Consider the following 23,078-nt stretch of genomic DNA (forward strand, 5'->3'; position numbering starts at 1 on the left):
GGACCAGTTGTGAGATTTAACGCATCTGACTGAATTCTGCACTGAGAATTGAGGCACACCAAAGATCAGGAGGGGACATTGAGGAAGATCGGGATGGAGGGTGGGATTGAGGATGAGTAGGGATTGGAAAGGTGAGTAGCAAGAGAGGGGCACACCTAGAAGGAGAAGGTGAGTGGAGGTGCTTGAATTGAGAGAACAGATTGGGAAAGAGGCCTTTCTCAATGTGTGGAGGTGGTAGATGTTCATTAAATAAATGTACATGATTGAGTTACACTCAGTAGCCACTTTATTACGTACCTCCTGTACAATGTTTCCTATAAGGTGTGTGCACGCACACATCTTTTGCTCCTAGCACGCAAAAAGATTGTCACCCTCTACCTTGTGGGCATGTTAAGTATATTTCATGATCGCACACAATCACATTTCCTTTTCTAGGTTCTGATGCGGACAGCATTGACAATGTGCAGTTTGCCATAATTTGTCTGCAGATTTTAGAACTGACTTATTTATACTCTTTTCATAGAAGAAATCATTCAGTGTGCAAAAAATTGCAGAGCACAAGGTTTTTTTTGCACACTGGTCGTTACTCCTGTACCTAATAAAGTGGCCACTGGGTGTGTGTTCTGGTCTTCTGGTGTGGTAGCCCATTCGCTTCGAGATTCAGCGTGTTGTGCATTCAGAGCTGCTATTCTGCACACCACTGTTGTAACTCGTGGTTATTTGAGTTACTGTCACTGTCAGCTTGAACCAGTCTGGCTGTTCTCCTCTGATCTTTGTCATTAATAAGGCTTTTTTCATCCACAGAACTGCCTCTCACAGGATTTTTTTTTGTATCTTGCACCATTCTCTGTAAACTCTAGAGACTGTTGTGCATGAAAATCCCAGAAGGTCACCAGTTTCTGAGATACTCAAACCACCCCATCTGGCACCAACAATCATTTCATGGTCAAAATCACTTAGATCACATTTCTTCCCCATTCTGATGTTTGGTCTGAGCAACAGCTGAACACTTGACCATGTCTGCATGCTTTTATGCTCCCACATGATTGGCTGATTAGATATTTGCATTAACGAGCAGGTGTACAGGTGTATCTAATAAAGTGGCCACTGAGAGTAGACCTGCACTGTGCACATGTGTCTCTGTGACTGTGTCTATGGCTACTAGATTTCAATTGTTTCTATTGGGAAGACCAGTATTAGAAAGGGAATGAAGTTTGTCCAGTTGTCAAATACTCATCACATAATCCTGGGTGAAAATACATACACCTCCTTCTGTTCTTTCCTAATTTAGCTTTAAAAATCAAGAAAGTTAACGAAAAGTATCCATTTACCAAGACAGCATACGTTTCATGTCCAATGGGATTAAGTGTATATGGGAAAAGGGACTTGCGCGCGGGCTGACCCCAGAACAATTTTTTCTGATTTGATTTAATTTAATGCAAAATGACTCATCTCACTGAATACTTCAATGCTTCATTGTACATGTGACAAATAAAGTTAACCACAGCTCCTAAAAATACAATGTAACTTCAGTAGGGAAAATTTGTGACAAAGTGCATTTGAATGTAGATTGCAGTTGCCAATGTTGTATTTCATAAATTCGGAACAGGTTCTGGGTGGAGTTTGCTTTGCATAGACTCAGGATTGTATGGCTAGGGTTCTGGTGATTCCTTTTCAATGGGACGAATGCTCCAAGGATAGTTTGTAACTTATTTCAGAGGACCGGCCCCAGAGGATGCCCAGTCCCATATCAGCCATCTTGGAGCCCACAGTTATCGTTTTTGTTCAATGTCTGTGGGCTCTAGGACGACTGATATGGTCACAGACCGCAATATGTGAGGCACAAGGCACTGATTGAATGTGTCATTGGGTAACACAGGAGATGGCTCACTCTTCCCGACATTTTCATTGGACTATTGCACACTTCTGATGGAGAGATTTGATGTTCTCAGTACCTCTCTGGTAGTCCCCCTTTTTTTGAGAGGTCATGGACCAGGAACTCCTGCAAATCATTGGATTTGCTATTTTCTTTTTCAGGGATGGTCCTGAAGTATTTTCCCTATCTGCCTAGCAGTTCCTGATGGTGACAGAGCTCAGTGAAATAGAAAATCTTTGTTTCAAGAATTCTAATGTTGGACATGCATCTATGGATTCTATGTTGGACATTAGAATATAGACCGCCCATTGGAACCAGACACAGTATAAATCCAGAATAACAGACCCAGTATCTAAGCTTTAGGGGATGCTGATAATGGTTCAATTCATCTGTGGAGGCAAAGCAAACTAACAGCTTTCCATTCATCCTACGGATTAATTCCACACCAAAGGGATTATTGAAAGTAGCACCCCAAAGCAAATGCATGGAGTTAGATTACAGGTCAGCCTCGTTGAACAAGCTCACTGAGCTGAACAAAGGAATAATCTGAAAGTATTATGAGTGAGAACATCATGTTAAAGCAACAAGTACTAGCTTAGTGCATACTCAAGCTTTTGTTCAGCATACAAAATATGTACAGTTGAATTCCCCCTCACACTGATCAAATGACTTGTCTAAGTCCTAATAGTAGAGATTTCACATGAACGGGACCTCAGTCCAGTTTTTGAAAGCCAGTTCACTCAATACAAAACAGGCCTGAACTTGCTGGTGTTTGCTGGACTGTGCTGGCATGGATGGTAGAGAATGAGGCATTCCCAGCAGATGATTTGGAATAAAGTCCTGATGTCAATTGGACCATCCTCTACCTTGGGAGTGTTTGGTAGTGACACTAAGCGCCAAAATGGTTACCATTCTCCAGTCTATTGAGTAGTCATCTCAACGGATAGAATGACGCGGAACGGTAAAAGCTGCTGAGCAACTGGCTTCCCGCAGCTTTTAAACCAGAAAAGGAACTTCAAAGGTAAATTAGTTACATGGGCGTAGATGAATTTACAGGTGAATGTATGCTTTTAATGAACACATTTGTAGATATTATGTCAAACTGTATCTTAATAAGCTTGAGGTTCCCACTTCAAGAGGAGCCTGCTGAGAATCTCATTATAACCATCATGAGAGTGGGAAAAGAGCAAGCAGGAGCCAACTGAGGTGGCTCAGGATCTTGCCTTTGATCTACATGGCTCTTGCCAGAATTTTGGGCTTTTATCGTCCATTGTAAAAGAAAATATTAGCAGCTATTTATCAATTTTATAACCTTTATGATCTTTTATGAGCAGAGAAATTTACAGCTCAGTGCTCTTACTGTAGTCATGGTTGAGGTGGCAACAAGCACTAATATGAACGAGTGACCAGCACCCATCTGTAGCACTCTATACTTTTTCATTCAGGCAATGGATTTACTCTTCTTGCAATCATCTGTCTAAAGGAGATATTGCACTGTTTAAATTACTTAATATTAGTATCCAATGGGTAATAGAAAAGAAAAGAATAACATGAGGCTTTCAAGGAGCCAAGCAGACCCAATTTCTTCAACTAAATTTGAGGAGAAATATCTCAAATTGGCAGTAAATTAAAAAAGGATTAAAAGTTTTGTGTTGTGTGCTTTTACTCAATCCCTGGTCACCAGAACTTCCTGTCTGCTCTGGACGGATATTTGCAATACCTTCTTGCCATTAGGTATCAGAATTGTAACTTGCTTTGACACTTTGGAATGACTGGCTTCATTCTTTGCTGTATCAGCCTATGCTCAGCCCTTTCAATCTGCCATCCCCCTCGACCACAGGTGATCAAGTAGACTGCATTCTCCTCATTACTGGATGAGCGAAGCTTATCCAGTTTGAACAGTGGTGTATGCAGGTGTGAGTAATTGTGGGGGAACTGTTCTCCTGGATACCTGAGAGGGAATCTTCCTGATGTACCCTATGGATCAGGGTCACTGAGGATTTAGGGTACACCCATAATGGCCTGTTTGATTACAGGATAAAATTACAATAACAGAAATCAAATGTAAACTTCAAGAAAGTTGAAAGCAAAAGGCTTGGTCTATCTGAAGAGTTTATTACTGAAACAAAGTTTCAGTGAAAACTTTCATGAACAATTTCTCCATTTTCTCTGCGTCAGAGGAATGAAGGTCAAGCCAACATCTGAAGCAAACGGTAAATGTTGGAAAAACTCAGCAGATTAGACCTTGGCAGACCTATAACATTTACTGTTTCCATTTATACAGAAGCTGCCTGACCAGCTGAGTCTTTCCAGCATTTTCTATTTTAGTTTCACATTTCCAGCATCGGTAGATTTTAGTTTTATTTTTATGGCACAAAGGGAACTTGGTTGCACAATTAGCACCATGATGGGTTTACAGTTTATTGAGCTCATCTGAGAATCTTGTTTATTTATTTGTTGAGATACAGTGAGGAGTAGGCTCTTCCAGCCCTTCGAGCCACACCGCCCAGCAATATCCCAACTTAATCCTAGCCTAATCACGGGACAATTTACAATGACTAATTAACCTACCAAACAGTATGGTTTGGACTGTGGGAGGAAATTGGAGCACTCAGAGGAAATCCATGCGGTCACTGGGGAGAATGTACAAACTCGTTACAGGCAGTGGCAAGAATTGAACCCTGGGTCACCTGTATTGTAAAGCGTTGTGCTAACCACTACGCTACCGTGCCATCCATACCTCAAAATCCAACTCGACCCGGGTGCATGGACAAAAAAGCACAAAATTATGGTATTCATTTCTTCCAACAGGTTTCACAAATTCAAAAAAAAATCTGAGGTGCTGAAATATTGCCAAGAATATTGCTGTATAGTTTCTATTTTCCAAGACAATTTTTTATAGGCACGTCAAAGTTCCTGAACCATTAATGAATACCAGAGCTGTCAACATGGGGGAAATTTGATCTAGGAGGTTTGAGCCCTATAATAAGAAACTGTCTGATGCCAAAATGTGAACATGGTTAAAGCTGAAGTGTTGATTTCAAAGGGGAAATTTTTATTTACTTGTCATTCTTCTCTTGCACTTTCCTTTCTGTTTCAGGGTCAGGTCAATTTGAGAATCATGTCTTGATTAGCTATGAAAGCAGTGCTTTTCCAGCAAACAAAGCACGTGTAAGACAAATATTAGAAGTGCTAACATCATAGCTTGAAGAGAGAAGGCACAGGCTTTCACAGTATTGACGACCCGATCCGCTGCCTCTGATAGATTGCTCTGTGTAAAAATTGGCTGTTGTGTTTCCTACACTGAACCAAAAGCTACTCAGAACATAGCACACAGAACACCTCAGCACAGTACAGGTCCTTCGGCCCATGATGTTGTGCCAAACTTTTAACCAATTCTAAGATCAATGTAACCCTTCTCTTCTACATAGCCCTCCATTTTTCTATCATCCATGTGCCCATCTAAGAGTTTCTCTAATGCCCCTCATGATCTACTTCTCACGTCAGCCCTAGTAGCGCTTTCCACACACTCACTCTTCTGTGTAAAAAACCTATCTATGACGTCCCCTATACTTTCCTCCAATCACCTTAAAATTCCGCCGCGGGAAAAAGCCTCTGGCTATCCGCTCGATCCATGCCTCTTACCATCTTGTATACCTCTATCAAGTCACCTCTCGGAATCCTTTACTCCAAAGAGAAAAGTCCGAGCTTGCTCACCCTAGCCTCATAAGACATATTCTCTAATTTCGGCAGCATCCTGGTAAATCTCTGCTGGAGCCTCTCTAATGCTTCTGCATCCTTTCTATACCGAGACTAGAAATGAACACAATATCCTGGTCTAACCAGGGTTTCAAAGAGTTGCAATGTTACCTTGCAGTTCTTGAACTCAACAACCCCTGACTAATGAAGGCCAACACACCATACACCTTCTGAACAACCCTATCAACTTAGCTGAGGTTTGGGAAGTCCTAGGATTGTAGAACATGCAATATCAATGCAAGTCTGTTTTTTTTAAAGGAATTTCACCAGCATTGCAAAGTTTTATTTCAATTTGTACCTGGAGTAAGGAAATCAGGACAGGCAAGTGCAATCCCACTCACAGACATCAGGTCAACTGTGGCTGTGTAGCTGGTATGTCACCGAAGGCTCCAGTGCATTATAACTGGTTGCATCACCATCTGGTACGAAGGGCTACTTCACAGGATCAGAATAAGTTGCAGAGGGTTGCAAACTGAGCCAGCTCCATCATAGGCACTAGACTTCCCAGCAATTAGGACATCTTCAAAAGGCAATGCCTCAAAAAAACGGCATCCATCATAAAGGAAGTCCCTCGACCAGGACATGCCCTCCTCTGATTGCTACCATCAGGGAGGAGGTACAGAAGCCTGAGGGCACACACTCAATGATTCAGCAACAGCTTCTTCCCCACTGCCATCAGATTTCTAAATGTATATTAAACCCAGGAACACTATATTGTTGCTCTCTTTTTGCACTGCCACAAAAGAACTAATTTCACAACATATGTCAGTGATATTAAACCTGATTCTAAAACACAGAAACACAGAAAATAGGTGCAGGAGTAGGCCATTCAGCCCTTCGAGCCTGCACCACCATTCAGTATGATCATGGCTGATCATCCAACTCAGAACCCTGTACCAGCCTTCCCTCCATACCCCCCGATCCCTTTAGCCACAAGGGCCATATCTAACTCCTTCTTAAATATAGCCAATGAACTGGCCTCAACTGTTTCCTGTGGCAGAGAATTCCACAGATTCACCACTCTCTGTGTGAAGTTTTTCCTAATCTCGGTCCTAAAAGGCTTCCCCTTTATCCTCAAACTGTGACCCCTCGTTCTGGACTTCCCCAACATCAGGAACAATCTTCCTGCATCTAGCCTGTCCAATCCCTTTAGGATTTTATACGCTACAATAAGATGCCCCCTCAATCTTCTAAATTCCAATGAGTATAAGCCTAAACAACAGGAACTCTGCAGATGCTGGAAATTCAAGCAACACACATCAAAGTTGCTGGTGAACGCAGCAGGCCAGGCAGCATCTGTAGGAAGAGGTGCAGTCGACATTTCAGGCCGAGACCCTTCGTCAGGACAAGAAATCTAGTATTGATTAATACAAGGCTTCAACTCTCAAGTCTTCAACTTCAGTAAGTCGATTATTGATATTTAATGACATATTTGAGATGGTGGTTTTAATACTTCACCACTTTGCAAGTATTTCTAGCTACTTATTGTCCAGCTATCTAATGCAACTGTTGTGGCATTGCTCCTGGCTGTGTGAAGCTGTCCTGACCAATCCCCTTAAGATGAAGTATTACTTGAGGGGAACAGATCAAATAATTGCAGCTGTTTGTAAAGTCAATGGGTCAATGAGAACTGCTCGGAAATCTCAGGTTCCAGGTGATCGTCAATTTGTGACCTTGACCTGGGTTGTGTACCTCTGTAGCTGGCTGTTTCCGGGAGAACCAGCAGCTAACAGCATTGCAAAGTTCAGCGCATTCCTGACCCCCACTGACTGATGTAACTTATACAATCCTGAGATGTTGATCTAGTTAGAAAAAGTCAAAAAGCAAAGGTAAGTAGTTGTATTTTTCCTTTGCTTTAAGTACTATTAATGTTTTTAATTAATGTGTTTTTAAATAAATACAATTTTTATTTCCTTTAAGTTATTTTTAAATTTATTTCAATAAATCCACCACCCAATGCCTACTTGCCAGTAGTGGGCAGCTCGGCATCTTGGGACAACAGTGTCAGGAAAGGGTTCCTGGTCAATTCGACTCACTGAGCCATAATAGATTAGAACAGTTTGGAGGATTGTATGCAGACTGAGTCAAATGTGATCCAGCTCTTTCTTGTTCTGTAGTCAGAATGAGAAATGTACATTATTACTTACAGGAAATGAACTGAGCTTCATGTAATAATTGTTGCTTGATTGGTCCATTGTGAGTAAATTATTTTCTTTACTGGAAGTACAGAGGGGTGGGATAATGCTGCTTCCTCGAAATCTCACTAAATCGGGTTCAATCCTGACCTCCAGTGGTGCCTGCGTGGAGTTAGATGAATGTGTGGGATCCCCTAGGAGCTCTGCTTTCCCCCCCTTTCCAAATCAGTTATTGTAAATTACCCCAGTGTGGGTGGGTTGCAGGAGAATCAGGGTGGAGATGATGAATATGTGAGAGGCAATAGGTTACATACAATAAGCAGGGGACTGGGGTTGATGATATTGTTCTGGGAGCTGGAATATTCTCGACGAGCTGAATGCCTTCCTTCTATGCAGAGTTACATACAGTATGTTTGAGTTCATTAGAGAAGATACATAAATGCAAGTTGTTGCATTACATTGAGCTGTGCATTTAGGGTCGAGGTTGCATATCAACGTCCGAGAAAACAGGACCTGGAAATTTGACCAAAGTGGCATCCCAATAAATTGCATGCTCAGTCCTATACATCACATGCAGTAAAGTATTACTGTCCCATCTCCTAGATCCCTATTGACAGCCATGCCTCAACATCACTAATAACGGACCCAAGCAATAAAGTCTAAGCCTTTAAGTTTCTTAGACCTGCTTGAGGACAAACCAGACATGCAGCCACTTGCTCTACAGATGAAAAACAAGGAACTGGACAAATTGTGAGAGTGGCAACTCAAGTCAGCCCAGTCCTACGTATTGAATTGCTGTCATGAAAGTCCTTTTCTGGTTGTGACACTGCTGTAGCGAACCAGTTCCCTAACATGCTTTGCTTATATAACATCCACTTTCCGTGCACTAATCTCACATCATGTGCTCCCAATAATTGGCATCATATCAGAAATGATTCTTTATTATTTTGCTAGTTGCCTATCACACATTTAGTTACAGATCCTTTGAGATGAATCTATTCCAATATTCCACATATTGGCATCTCATCTCTGATGGTGTTATAATTTTTTGGCTTGTTCTATCTATAATTTTGCATTGTTAAAGTTGCTCCTTTTACCATTCTTGTTGCCTTTTCTAGTAGCTTCACGCAGTCCATTTCTCCAATGATTTCACCCCCGAGTTTTGCACAGGGCAGTAATGTCTCACAGCTCAGCTTAAGGTCACTCTTTCTTTCAGCACTTCTACATGGCTTCGTTGCTAAGCTCTCTTGCTCTTTAATTGATGGCAGATGTCTATCTTTGCTTGTTTAGCAAGGCTCTAAGCATTTCCAGACCGCTCAATGGCCCACAAACCAAATGTTTCTATAAAATATTTCTGTTATTTCCTGTTTCTCAGTCAGAACAAGGAGATTAGAGTACTTCGGAAAAATTTTCCAATTGAATATTTCCAATTTTGTTTATGGAAATATAATAGTAACACCAGTAAATGTGTAAATCTTAACGGCCAACAAGACAGAATCCCCATTCCATGTCACGCTGTGGTCCCCTGATCTCAAAGATGTTCTGACCTTTGGCATTCTCTAGGGTGAGAGATTTATTTCCTTTACGCATCAAGAGACAGGGGGCTAATAACCGAGGGAAGATTCCTAGCTTGCCTGTTGCATCATGGTTAAGTTTATGTAGGTTAAATTATACACTTAATTAAATACCCCTGTAGGAAGTTCAATTTATGTCCCAAAGATCAGAGTAAATATTAGATAATGAAGCTTCATTATAATCCCATCAATAGCTATTCAATTCTTTCATTCTGAGCATCTCAAACCTAAAACTAACCATTTTCAGTCTACTTTTACAACCACTAATCACTAACCGGTCATTAAAACTCAACTATTAGAACTGGGTGCTTCATCTTCAATTTACAAAAGTACGTAGAAATAAATTCAGCTTACTATTCCTGTTATATTGTCCATTAATTCCTTCTTGTTGCAACATAGAAATAGAACTGGTCAATTTCTACCCTAAAAGCATTCGAAATATCGTATGTGTCATCCATTAAACTAAGCTCTCTCTAGCAACACACATAAAATGCCGGAGGAACTCAGCAGGTCAGGCAGCATCTATGTAAATGAATGAACAGTTGATGTTTCAGGGTGAGACCCTTCTTCAGAACTGAAAAGGAAGGGGGAAGCTGCCAGAATAAAAAGGTAGGGAGAGGGGAAGAAGGATAGCCAGAAAGTAAAGCCAGGTGGGATGGAAAGATAAATGGCTAGAGATGAAGGAATCTGACGGGAGAGGAGAATGGATCATAGGGGAAAGGGAAGGAGAGAGGACCCAGGGGAAGAGATAAGCAGGTGAGAAGTAGGAGGCCAGAGTGGGGAATAGAAGAAGAGGAGAGGGGGAGAGATTTTTTGCTTTAAGTCAATGTTCATGCTATCAGGTTGGAGGCTACCCAGACGGAATATAAGGTGTTGCTCCTCCACCCTGAGCATGCGCTCTCCGTATTATTTTATCAAGTGTCTCAAAAAGGTACTATAATGAACAAAATGGATAGTAACTCTCCTTCTACAATAATGTACTCGCTACATGTGTCCTGGCATCACCAAAAACAAATTCTCAGGCCATCACTGGAGGACCTTGCTGTGTAAAAACTGGCCACATGGTTTCAATAGTTTAGCAATAGCTGCGCTTCAAAACCCTTGGGCTGCCCAGAAGTTGTTAGGAATTCAATTCCTCTTTCTGCTCAAGGGTTGCAACTTGAGCTGGTATCCATTTTTACTCCTGAATCAAACAATTCCAAGTTAAGGATTTAGTTTACTAAAGAGCATCTGGCAATAATTAATTGGTGAAGATTTCAATGAAGAATGATTGAATGGTTCATGGCTTGAAAATTCCATTCACTTAAAGGAAGCAAATACTTAAGTTGACAAAAGAACATTGTGTTCCTTTCGCTATGTACGTCCATCTGTAAGGGAATGAAGTACAGCTCCGAGCACCCAGGGTCTGGTAAAGAAAGAACCAACTTGCATCTTACAGTGTACCTTTCATAAGCTCTGGATATACCTAAAGTGCTTTTAAGTCCAAAATTTCTTCTAATTTGGACTGTCATTATTTGGACAAGCCTGCAGGGTAAATTGATATGAGATCTAACAATTGTTTTTACTGAGTAGTGAGCAACAAACACAAAACACTGGAGGAATTCAGCAGGTCAGGCAGCATCTATTGGAAGGAATAAAGAAGCAACATTTCGGGCTGAAACCCCTCCTCGGTCCTGATGAAGGGTTTCGTCCCGAAATGCCGACTCTTTATTCCTGAACCAGGTTTGGCCCCTGAGAGCCTTTAAAAATACCATGTGTTGTTATCCAAGTGTGGTTCTGGTAAACTTATATTAAACACAAAATAATCTGCAGATGCTGGGGTCAAAGCAACACTCACAACACGCTGGAGGAACTCAGCAGGTCGGGCAGCATCCGTGGAAACGATGAGTCAATGTTTCGGACCGGAACGTCGACTCATTGTTTCCATGGATGCTGCCCGACCTGCTGAGTTCCTCCAGCGTGTTGTGAGGTAAATTTATATTAACAGTAAGATCTGGAGCATTTGTACTAATGTACCAATTGGTGAGATGAGAGTTTTTCTGTCATGCCCAGTGATACTGTATTTCATAAACAAGGTTCTTGATTGCTTCTTAAAGCAATTATATTTGTACTTATAATACTGTGCACATATACGTAGCTAAGACTTTCACACAGTTTGAGTTTGTAAATCTGGAAGGAGCAAAGTTTGTTGGGAATGGTAAGGGTGGAGACCCAAACTGCTTACTCTTTTCCACAGATGCTGCCTGGCCTGCTGAGTTCCTCCAGCATTTTTGCAAGTGTTGCTTTGCTCAAATCAACATTTTCCTTCCAGACATTTTATGAAAAAGAACTATTAAAATTTTTGCTGGTCGGATTTGAACTTGCATCTGATCACATAATCACAATGATATTATATCTCCTGACAGAGGCTGGAACATGTTGTGTGACAGCATAGCATATATGTGCAGGTGGCTGAAAGGCCACTCACCCACATGTAGGCATGTCAGTGTTGGCGTGTGGCCAAGTGGTTAAGGCGTTGGGCTAGTGAGCTGGAGGTCGCGAGTTTGAGCCTCAGCCGAGGCAGCGTGTTGTGTCCTTGAGCGAGGCACTTAATCGCACATTGCTCCTGCACGTTTATAGCCCAGGTTGGTGCAGTATGGACAAGACTTAGATGCTCCCTAACTAATATCAAAACCATAAACCCCTTGTTTTTTCCTTTCAGATTTCCTCACATTTGAACAATTCCAAAATGGGTAGCACTTCCCAGTTGGAAAGTCTGAATTCATTCCTAGACCTGATATTCCAGTAAAGAGCTGGGCAAGGTCTGCACTGTCATTTGTATTAGCTTCTGGATAACACATTCATTTCATTTTTATATCTTTTTTATTAATTATTATTGAAGACCAACAAAACAAAAACACATTAAAGTAATCAAGTCAACATGTCAATATGTACAATGAGAATTAAATTATCAAATAACTGATTAACAAAGCTAAACAATATATCAATAATAATAAGAAAAAAATAAAATGTTAAAACTATTCTTTTTCGGGGAAAAAAGAAAGGAGGAAAAAAGAACCCCGATAAGACATTCAAACACGTCGCCATCTGCCCTCTCAGCTGAGGGAGAAAGATTCAATGGCATATCTCAGAGAAGGGTACATCTTCCTTCTGTTCTGGATGTTAATTTACCCCTCACCCAACATTACTTATCATCACGTAATTAATGTCAGAGCTTGCTGTGCATAAAATCTCTGTACTTCTCTGCCCTGCACGACAATAGTGACTATTGTTTAAAACTATTTTTATTTGCACTGAAGTAACTTGAGATCACTTCAAGTGATGAAAGGTGTAATATTTATAATATTATGCTTATTCCTCTCCACGGATGCTGCCCAACTTGCTGAGTTCTTCCTGCATCTTGTGTGTGTGGCTCAAGGGTTCCAGCATCTGCAGAACCTGAAGCAACGCACACAAGACGCTGGAGGAACTCAGCAGGTCAGGCAGCACCTATGGAAAAGAGTAAACAGTCGATGTTTCAGGCCGAGACCTTTCCTCAGTACTGGAGAGGAAGGGGTAAGATGTCTGAATAAAAAGTTGGGGGAGGGGAAAGAAGCTAGCTGGAAGGTGATAGGTGAAGCCAGATGGGTGGGAAAGGTCAAGGGCTGGAAATCTGCAAAAACTTTCGTGTTTATACAAACTATGTTCCACCTTTCTTAAATTTTGCCGTAAAGGATGAAGGGATTGAATGGAATTTCCCTTCTCAGCTAATGGATGACATTCACTTCCCATGAATCTGCCTTGTCTCTATTTCACTCTCCTCTCAATTGTTTCGGTGAGCAGCAACACCACTCCGACTTAGAAACTCATTTGTTCAGGACTTCTAAATATGGTGTTAGAAACACTGTTGTTTAATCGATGAATTCTTAGTGACAGTTGTGTTGGGGTGACTGTGGAGAAAGTGGTGCTTCTCTAATTAGCTTGGTGACTTTTATCATGAGCTGTTGCCCCACTGTGCCTTCAATACACTGAATTGACTGGCTGTAGATTATTCCAATCTGTACGCAATGCAGCCCTGGGGAATCTAACAATATATCATATTTACACTTAATCTAACCACAATAAGACTCACAGATCCTGTGATTATTTCACTCTTTTTAAACAGACAGGTTGCATCATGATTTAGTACAGCAATTCAAATTCACAGCTGCTGAAATTAGTGGCATCTGCCTAATACATCACAGGCACACACCTCTTCATCATTGGTAGTATTTACAAGAGTCACTGCTTCAAAAGGGCAACATTTATCATCAACGCTACCCAGCATCCTGGCGATTGGATAGGAAGTACAGAAGTCAGAAGTCCAAAGTCCCACACCGACAGGTTCAAGAACAGCTGCTTCCCTTCAACCATTTGGTTCTTGAACCAACCAGCGAAAGACTTCAGCTACAATTTAGTACCATTATGACCACTTTGCACTAAAATGGACCTTTTCAAAATGTGCTCTTTCTTGTAAGAATTGTGCATATGTTTAATTTATGTTTTTCTTGCGAATGCTGTTTATATATGCTATGTGCCTAGTGCAATTAAGCTTTTCATTGCGCACATGCTTATGTGTATTTATGCATGTGACAATAAACTTGACGGTGATTGTGCTGTTTTTCAGATGAGGTGCTAAAACGAGACTCTTTCTGCTCCTTCAGGTAAATATAAAAGACCCCAAGGTCTTTGTGATGAAGGGCAATAGATGTTGCCTGACCTGCTGAATTCCTCCAACTGGAAACAATTCGAGAATTTTCAAAATGGTTTCACAGCAAACTTCTGTGTCTCTAGTCCTATCAGTCACAGCCTCTCTAATCTTATTTTCCTCCTAAGATACATACATTTCTGCCCAGAAACATCTCCTTCTATCCTACAAAGAGTAGTGATTATGGCCCAGTCCAACACAAGGGCGAATCCCTCCCCATTGACAACACCTACATGAAGCATTGCTGCAGGAAAGCAGCATCCATCATCCGGGACCCTCACCACCCAGGACATGCTCTCGTCTCACTGTTGCTTTCAGGAAGAAGGTACGAGCGCCTCCGGACTCCCACCACCAGGATCCGGAACAGTTGTTACACCTCAACCATCAGGTTATTCAACCAAAGCAGATAACTTCACTTGCCCGATCACTGAAATGTTCTCTAATGTTCCAATTCTGTGGAATTTATTGACACAGGTGGATGTGGAGGCCAAGATGTTGAGTATATTTAAGGCAGAGGCTGATAGATTCTTGATTTGTCAGGGCATGAAGGGTTAAGGGGAGAAGGCAGGAGACTGGGGCTGAGAGGGAAATGGATTAGCCATGATGAAATGGCAAAGCAGAGTTGATGGGCCAAATAGCCTAATTCTGCTCCTATGTCTTAAGATCTTATGGTCTAACCTATGGACTCACTTTCAAGGACATTTCATCTCATGTTCTCAATATTTATTGGTTATTTATTTATTACTATATCTTTCTTTTTTTTATTTGCACAGTTTGTTGTCTTTTGCACACTGATTGAATGCTGAAGTTGGTGCAGTCTTTCATTGATTCTATTATGGTTATTATTCAATTATGGATTTATTGAGTATGCCTGCAAAAAATGAATCTCAGGGTGACATATATTTATTTTGATAATAAATTTACTTTGAACTTTGAATGTTCAGTCACCTTCTGAGAATGAAGAATTAGTTCGCCATCTCCTACTCTTAATCATCATTTCCTTCCTCTGGGAAACTTCCTTTACCCCTCAGCAGTTTTGATGACTTTGGAAGCCAATTCTCAGCCAATATCTCTGGACTTACCTATTGGTCCTTTCTAATGGTAAAAGAACTAAGGAGGTAGAATTCCTTCACAAGACAAGTTTGAAACGCATGGCCGCAACTAACAATCTGCTGGAGGACCTCAGCATCTGTATGGGGGGATAGGAACTGCTGACACCTTGGGACAAAGCCTTGCATCAGGACTCTGAAATACACTCTCTGAAGGGGCACCTAAAACATCTCACAAAGAGAATTGGATGAGTACCTAAGAAGGAAAATATGCAGGGACATGGGGAAAAAGCTGAAGGGGGTGACACTAATTCCATAACATGGAGACCCGGTGTAACCTACCTTTGCCATATTTTTCTTTTCAAAACGTGGTATTATGACAATCGTCCCTCAACTCTAGGTAGCCGTCATGAGAGGTGAAAATGGGGAAGACCGTCTAACAGGGCTCTGGTGAGGCTGCAAAAGTCGGTCCTCTGTACAGTGAATACAATGGATTTCAGAAACATTGATGAACTCCAAACAGACCATCAACTTTGGACAATGGAGATTGGAGGTCATCAATGGAGATTGGAGATCATCACTGGGAGCTAAGGGCCCCAGAAGAAGAAGGTTATGATAATCAGTTTCTATTCCAAACAGAATTTAAAGTTGAAACATACCTTGGCTACAGTTTTTTCCATGATACCCCTCAGGACACAGCATCTTGCATTCGCCAGTCACATGGTCACAGGAAACACCTACTGAGCAGTTACACTTACTGTTGCATCCAGTTCCATAAAAGCTGGGATCACAAGCTTTAGACAAGAGGAGAGAAAATAAAATTGGAATAAAGATCTAATCCATTCAATGTAGCTGCTAGATTTCAAGCTTTAAGCCATTCCTGGATAACTTTCAATAGATTATCTGGGCTGGCATCCAAGCTTGTTCCCTACAACAATTCAAATAAGAGAGGTTTAACTGTATTGCATGATGGCTAGTGCCATTTTCAGGCTTTAGTACAAAATGCTGCTTTGTTGAAATATTCTGGCTCCATCCACCACCCTTTCCAGTCCTGATAAAGGAGCTTGGCCAGAAACACCGTTTATTCCCCTCCATAAGTGCTGCCTGATTTGCTGAGTTCCTTCAGCTCTAATTTTCCGACAAGTGCAGAATCTCTAGTGTTGACAATATTCTCTCATTCGCCAGGGCCTTGATTACTCTACACGTTCATAACTGGACTGCTCAGCAGTTGGACACTCACCATTTTGACAGGAAATTCCATGGTAGCCAGGCTTACAGGTGCAGCTTCCGTCCTTGCGGTTACATTCCAGCGTGCTGTGCGGCTCACACTGACACTGGTTGGAGCAGCCAGGCCCGTGGGTCCATTTTGGGCAAGCTGTAGGAGCAGGGAAAGGAAAAACAAAGCACAAAATTAAAATGGATATTCCAGTCTTCAGGAAAGCCTTGCATTAAAACATCGCAAGCTTCTTCATTCTCAGCAGGTTTGAATTCAAATCACAAATCAAGAGGGAAAAGTGATACAGCTCAAAGGATAATTTGAGATCAACAAATACAGCCCTGAAAAATAGTCACAGAAATTGTCAGACTATGGCTAAAAAGAAAACACGTTTTCTGACATCCTTATTAGGTGCGGCCTTCTATCCTTGCCCAGATAGGCCAATAATTGTCTCTTGCCCGTACCATGTGGCTGACTCCTAATGAACTTCAGATTGACTAGAAAAGGTCAATACATTTTACCCACGAATGTTGTTATATGGTGGGTTCATGTCTCCCCTACAGGAAACTGAGGGCACTATCTACCTTGACATTCGCAGTGCCACAATAATGAAATCAATGAAATATTCAATTGGATAACTGGATCAATAATACACTGCTGGGCATGGCGACTTGCATTGTTTAATATTTGCTGCCACTTTTACCACATCACAATCATCCCAATAGTATTTCATTGGCTGTAAGACAGTTTGTAGTGTTCTGAGTTGATGAAGAGTGTAAGTCTTTCTCTCAGTTCTTCCCATGCAATGTGGTAACTTTGTACACAGAAATTAGTCATCCACTGTATTACAAGGAAAAACTTGATCAATATTACTACTTCTTTAGTCTCTATTTGTGGTCTCTTGTGGGTTATGGGATGCTTTGAAACATTGCCAAAGCAGCTGGGAAGCATTTTACACCTGACTAAAGCAACCGTCAGCAAAACATAGGAAGAAACATTTTCTTTGATTCAAGGCCAGCCAACATCCAGTCATCTTCAACCCGTTTTAGGAGGATGAAAACTCTCCAGGTCCCAAAGAATTGAGACACAACCAAATTTAATCTTGAGCCCTTCTGCCATTACAAACATTTCCCTTACTCTTTTTCACATTATATTAAGTTTTAAGGTGTAAGATGCGAAGGTTTACGGTCTTGTCATCTGCAACACCTGGCTATGACAGACCATTAGCACTAATACCTCAAAAAGGGTACAAGTTTCCTAATTATTATGAGGCATCTTTTAATATAAAGAACAAGATTTGTAATTATGGTCATTGAGAAACCCATAGCTGAAGATTAACACTGTTCCCATTCCGGTGCAAAATACACCAAATGATTACCGATAGTGGTGATTGGGTTAGGGACGACATGGTAATTTACGTTGCTGTCTGCTTGTTTGCGCACGCAAGTGTATACATGTTAGTGATGATGTGTTTGAGCAGATGGGAACATGGCTATATATTTCGGTTTGTGCATACGCTAGAACGTGGGTAAAGATGGGCTGGCCATGAGCTTGGGATCAGGCAGCCTCATGACACTCTTGCAGCCCGCAATTCCTAATGAACAAGCAGCAGGAACAAAAATTCTCTGACTTACGCAGATGGCAGAAGCGGCCGTAAAGCCCAGGATCACAGAGGCAGGCGCCATAGATTCGGTGACAGCGTCCATTGTTGGCACAGTTGCACTTCTTGTTACATGCTTTTCCATAAAATCCCTTGGGACAACCTAAAAGAAGAGCTGTTTAGTCCCAGCTTCAACTTATTTTAACTCAAAACAAAGTCTGGGAAGGTCAGCCCTCTCCAAATCGACCACACAGAGAAAGTGACGGAATCCACAGGGGGTAGTGCAGGCCCTTCTGGGGCAGGGGAGTGGCAGTAAGAAAGCATTCAATTATAATTGACAACCTTGAGTGCACTGTTGGGGGGTAGATTTCCCCGACAAAACTCAGCAGACAGTTGAGCATGCCCAGTGATTTTCCATTCTCAGACCTGGACCTCCAGGCATACCTACCACTTGCACAGCATTGTCTGTCTCCCTCCTCTCCAGACTGAGCTTCCAGAGCAGTAAGAGTAAGTGTGGGAAGGACAAGCCTTGGCACTGGTGGGTCAAAGTACACGACTGAGTATCTTGTATTACAGAAGCCATAATTTCCGTAAATTAAGTTGGGCAGTACTAGTCACCTTTTATCTGTATTCGTTCCCTTTCAAAGTCCACAGTTTTAGTTAAATATTCCCAGCATTAAAAGTAATCCTACTTTCAATTAAGTATGTTCATATCTTATTGCCTGTGGAAGCATTGTTGACAGCCAGGCTTGGAGTAGAAGCCAACTTGGCCTCAGCATGTGACACAGCGATCTCACTATCCGTGGGGTAAGCACATCCCTCTGTTCCCAGCTGTGATCAGGGAGCACAAATTGATTTATGAAGAATAAGTGACGGCATGCAGTAATAATAGTCACATTCCTGAATTTGAGAAGTTGGAGACAAAGGAGTTTCTGCAGATGTTGGTAGCTTGAGCAACACACACAAAATGCTGGAGCAACTCAGCAAGTCAGGCAGCATCGATGGAAGGGAATAAACGGTCGAAGTTTCCGACCGAATCCTGATGAAGTGTCTTGGCTCGAAACGGGAGCTGTTCATTTCCCTCCAGTGACGCTCCCTAACCTGCTGTGTTCCTCCAGTATTTTGTGTGTGTTGGTCTGAGAAATTGTTCCTTCTTTGGAGAGAAGCTCTTAACGTTGGCTTCATTAACCAAGGCTAACACAGTAGGGAACCCGCCAGCTGGCCTCCTCCGGGAATTTGCAAATGGAAATGGTAACATAAAAACATACACACAGAGACTTATACATTAAGACAAACATACACTGAAACACCTAAACTCACACACACAAGGGTACTGGTACACATGGATACACTAGCAAGGTAGTTAAGTTGCTAGACAAACCTAGAATAATGCAAAGACAGGTATTCAGATCCCAATATAAGAATGGTGTAGTGTTCATTACTGAGGGAGAGTGCAGAGCACACCAGGATGCCAGGATGCAGGATACCCAACTGAATTTTATTGGTAACCCTGCATGAACACTATGTGACCTCCTCCCATGTGGGAGCGTCTAACTGAGCGACATAGGAGGAACACTATTAACTACCACAACATCTCCCCTTCTTGAATAAAAAGGCAAAAACAGGTATGTACTTCTTGTCTGTAGAACTTACAGGCACTGAAATTGAGTGATACAGTTCACTTCACCCACAGCACATAACTTAAACTCCTTACATGAACATAAAAAAGAATTGCCAACATTATTGCTGTCTTTCTCGTTGTTTTTAATGGTCTTTGTTATTCCTGGTGTCACTCCTATGCCACTCAGTGAGCAACTCCCATATGGGAGGAGCTCATATACTTACTGTACAAGCAGGATTATCGTTAAAGTTCATTTGAGTACCCTGCATGCTGACATCCCCGTGTGTACTGCACTATCCCTCAAAAATGAAACACAATATGGTGTCAGGAGAGGGACAGGAATAACACTATTAACTGCCACTACAATTGGAAGCTTAAATTCAATGAATTAAATGAATTCTGGCATTAGAAGAAGCTTGCAACAAGTCGTGATAACTACTGCATTATAGCCCAGGTGGTTCACTAGTTGGGACAGAAAAGACTACGGATAGTGGTGGATACTGCCCAGACTATTGCAACCAAATCCCCCCTCCCCCCCACCCCCCACACACCACCAGTGAGTACACTTACATGGAGCACTGCCACAAGAAAGCAACATCCATCGTCAAGAATCCTTGCCATCACTTATTGCTATCATAATTGGGCAGGAGGTACAGAAGGTCACACACCACCAGGTTCAGGAATAGTTATTACCTTACAACCATCAGGCTCCTGAACCAGCATGGATAACCTCAATCACCAAAACTCTGAACTGATCCTACAACCTACAGACTCACTTTCACACTCTTTATAACTTATGTTCACGGTATTTTTTTATTTCCACAGTTTGTCTTCTTTTGCACATTGATTATTTGCTAGTACTTGTTTATGTATAGTTTTTCATAGATTCTGTTGAATTTATTTATTTTTCCTGTAAATGCTTGCAAGAAAATAAGTCCCAATGTATTATTTGGTGACACATACATTCATTGATAATAAATTTCCTTTGAACCTTGAGTACTGATTTAGGAAAGGAATGATGGTAGTCCTTGCCGAGTCTCAGAGCAATGTGATTGACCCTTAAAACAATGATCACCTTGAGGGAATGAATTAAAAACACATGCGAGTGCACACTGACATATGTTGTTATGTGTGTGCTCAAGAACTTATACCCAGAGAGTAGACACTTTGTGGTAGGTGGCTTTGTGAAGGAACCTCCATAAATATACACACCTTGAGTGCGTAGCCCAACACCATGGATCCTTTCAAGATCCCCCAACAGGTAGAAGTGGCTATGTTATTACTGCCCAGCTATTGAGAATGATGAGGGGATAATGTATTCACAATGACTTACCATCCTCGCACATCTCACCACTGACCCCTGGAGGGCAGCGGCACTTCCCTGCCAGCGGATCACATGTGGCACCGTTCTTACACTTGCACAGGAAGCTGCAGTTTTTCCCAAATGTTCCCTCTGGACAAGCTGCAAAGCAAAAGGGAAGGCAGAGTGACCAAAGTAGGTGGCTACTCGGCAAGCACAATACGCACAGCTGGACAGAACAAAAGGCTGGAAGTAACACTGTTATTATCCTCAAGAAACAGGGTCTACTGGCACGGCTGACAATTTATCACCCAGCACTGATAACAGAAAGTGTAACAAAAATATGCATAATATACTTTTTGCATTGTAGCTTCAGATTGACACTGTCTCTGAAGGCTATGTGTTGAAGCTCTAGGACTTAATAGAACAGTCTACAATGGGAGAATCAGCTCACTACCAGGAAACGTGCTGCTTTAACATTAAAGAAACAATGGAAATTTTCCTATTTGGGCCTCAGAGTATCACAGTGAGTTTTGACACACTTTTGAATACATCTCAAGTGTCATCAATGGCAGAAACAAAAAAAAACACGATGGAAGTACTCAATGGGGCAGGTGATATCCAATGGGAGGGCAAAGGGTCAATGTTTCAGGACAAAGCTCCTTCATCAGAACTGGAATGGTGAGGAAACGTGATTGTCTAAGTTGTAGACAATGGAAGAGATGGCTGTGATAGGGTGAAGTCTATAGCTACCAGGGTAACCATTACTTTATACAGAAATGCGCAAAAAGTTTTAAACATATATATATATAGCCATGGTGCCTCAGACTTTCGCACAGTGCTGTATTTGTGAACATTGGAAGGATTGCAGGTCCGTAAATCAGGTGGGAGCAAATGAAGTTGGGAATGGCAAAGGTGGGGGACTGCAGGAAGGGTGTGGGATAGGTGGCAGAGGAGTGGCTGGTGGGGGGGGGGGGAGGTGAGTGCAAACACACCCAGCCCTGAGACACCAGACAAGGTCATTTGATTCGAATGTTCGAACTTCAAAGTAAATTTATTAGTAGAGTACATATATGTCCCAATATTCAACCCTAAGATTCATTTTCCTATGGGCATACTCAGCAAATCTGCTAAATAGTAACTCTACGAGATCAATGAAAGATCAACCAGAGTGCAAAAGACAACAAACTATGCAAATACAAATATAAATAAATAGCAATAAATAACAAGAACATGAGATAATGAGGTAAAGGGTCCTTAAAGTGAGATCATTGGTTGTGGGAACATTTCGATGATGGGACAAGTGCGTGGTAATCCCCTTTCATTCAAGAGTATGATGGTTGAAGGGTAGCAACTATTCTTGAACCTGATGGTGCAAGTCCAGAGGCTGGTGTACCTTCTACCCGATGGCAGCAGCAAGAGGAGAGCATGGCCTGGGTGAGGGGGATCTCTGATGATGGGTGCTACTTTCCTGTGACAGTGTAGATTTGCTCAATGGTTGGGAGGGCTTAACTCATGATGTACTGGGCCTTTTGTACAGTGCTGTATATGAATTGTTAGATATGAAAAGCAATTACATCTATTGATTGATTTTATGTTTTAAGGGAATGAAGGTAGGATAGAAAAGTGGAGCTACAATAAAAGATTAGTTATGATCTTATAGAATGATGGGGTGAATGGCCACTTTGCCTACTTCTCTTCATATACAATCCTGGTAGTGTGATGCAACAATGGTGCTATCGTCAATTATAGGAGTTAGTCTCTATTTGTTTGTCTAAAGTTTCCTTAGCATACTGCCATGTTGCACAGATTATCTGGTTGTGGAACCCTGTTGTGCCAATATGGCCTCCATATGTCCTACATTAGAACAATGACAACAGCTCAAGGTGTTTTATTAGCTCCATAGTAATGTTATAAAAGCACATTTTTTTCCTCTTTGGAAGCATGCCTGTTCATGTGATGTTGTAACCACACAACCACAGATCATGTGACAGTTGGTGCTCTGACACCAAGTGGAGGAAAATCACTCTCCATATGCTATTTGTATCTATGTTGCGACATCTTGTGTAATTCTAATATGTTATGGCAGTAACCATGTAAAGATTGGGTTCTCTCTAATTGATAGGCTTTGTTCATTTTTATTTCCATATGCAAGAAGTTCCAAGAACTAGAACATTCAGTGGGCAGAGCACAATTCCACCACAATCACTGGAATTGCGTTG

The 23,078-nt window shown here is 41.6% G+C and overlaps 1 protein-coding gene across 3 annotated transcripts in view; it reads right to left on the reverse strand.

Moving 5' to 3' along the window:
* The window catches only part of LOC140188732 (uncharacterized), a 444,984-nt gene that overhangs the window by 66,097 nt on the left and 355,809 nt on the right, over positions 1–23,078 (reverse strand). For all 3 annotated transcript variants that reach the window (XM_072245312.1, XM_072245313.1, XM_072245314.1), the window contains 4 exons: positions 20,890–21,018; positions 17,970–18,098; positions 16,360–16,494; positions 15,779–15,913 (listed from right to left, as the gene is read on the reverse strand). In XM_072245312.1, coding sequence (XP_072101413.1) covers positions 15,779–15,913; positions 16,360–16,494; positions 17,970–18,098; positions 20,890–21,018 — 528 coding nt within the window. The remainder of the gene's footprint in view (positions 1–15,778; positions 15,914–16,359; positions 16,495–17,969; positions 18,099–20,889; positions 21,019–23,078) is intronic.

Source organism: Mobula birostris, chromosome 27 (genome assembly GCF_030028105.1).
Source record: "Mobula birostris isolate sMobBir1 chromosome 27, sMobBir1.hap1, whole genome shotgun sequence".
NCBI lineage: Eukaryota > Metazoa > Chordata > Chondrichthyes > Myliobatiformes > Myliobatidae > Mobula > Mobula birostris.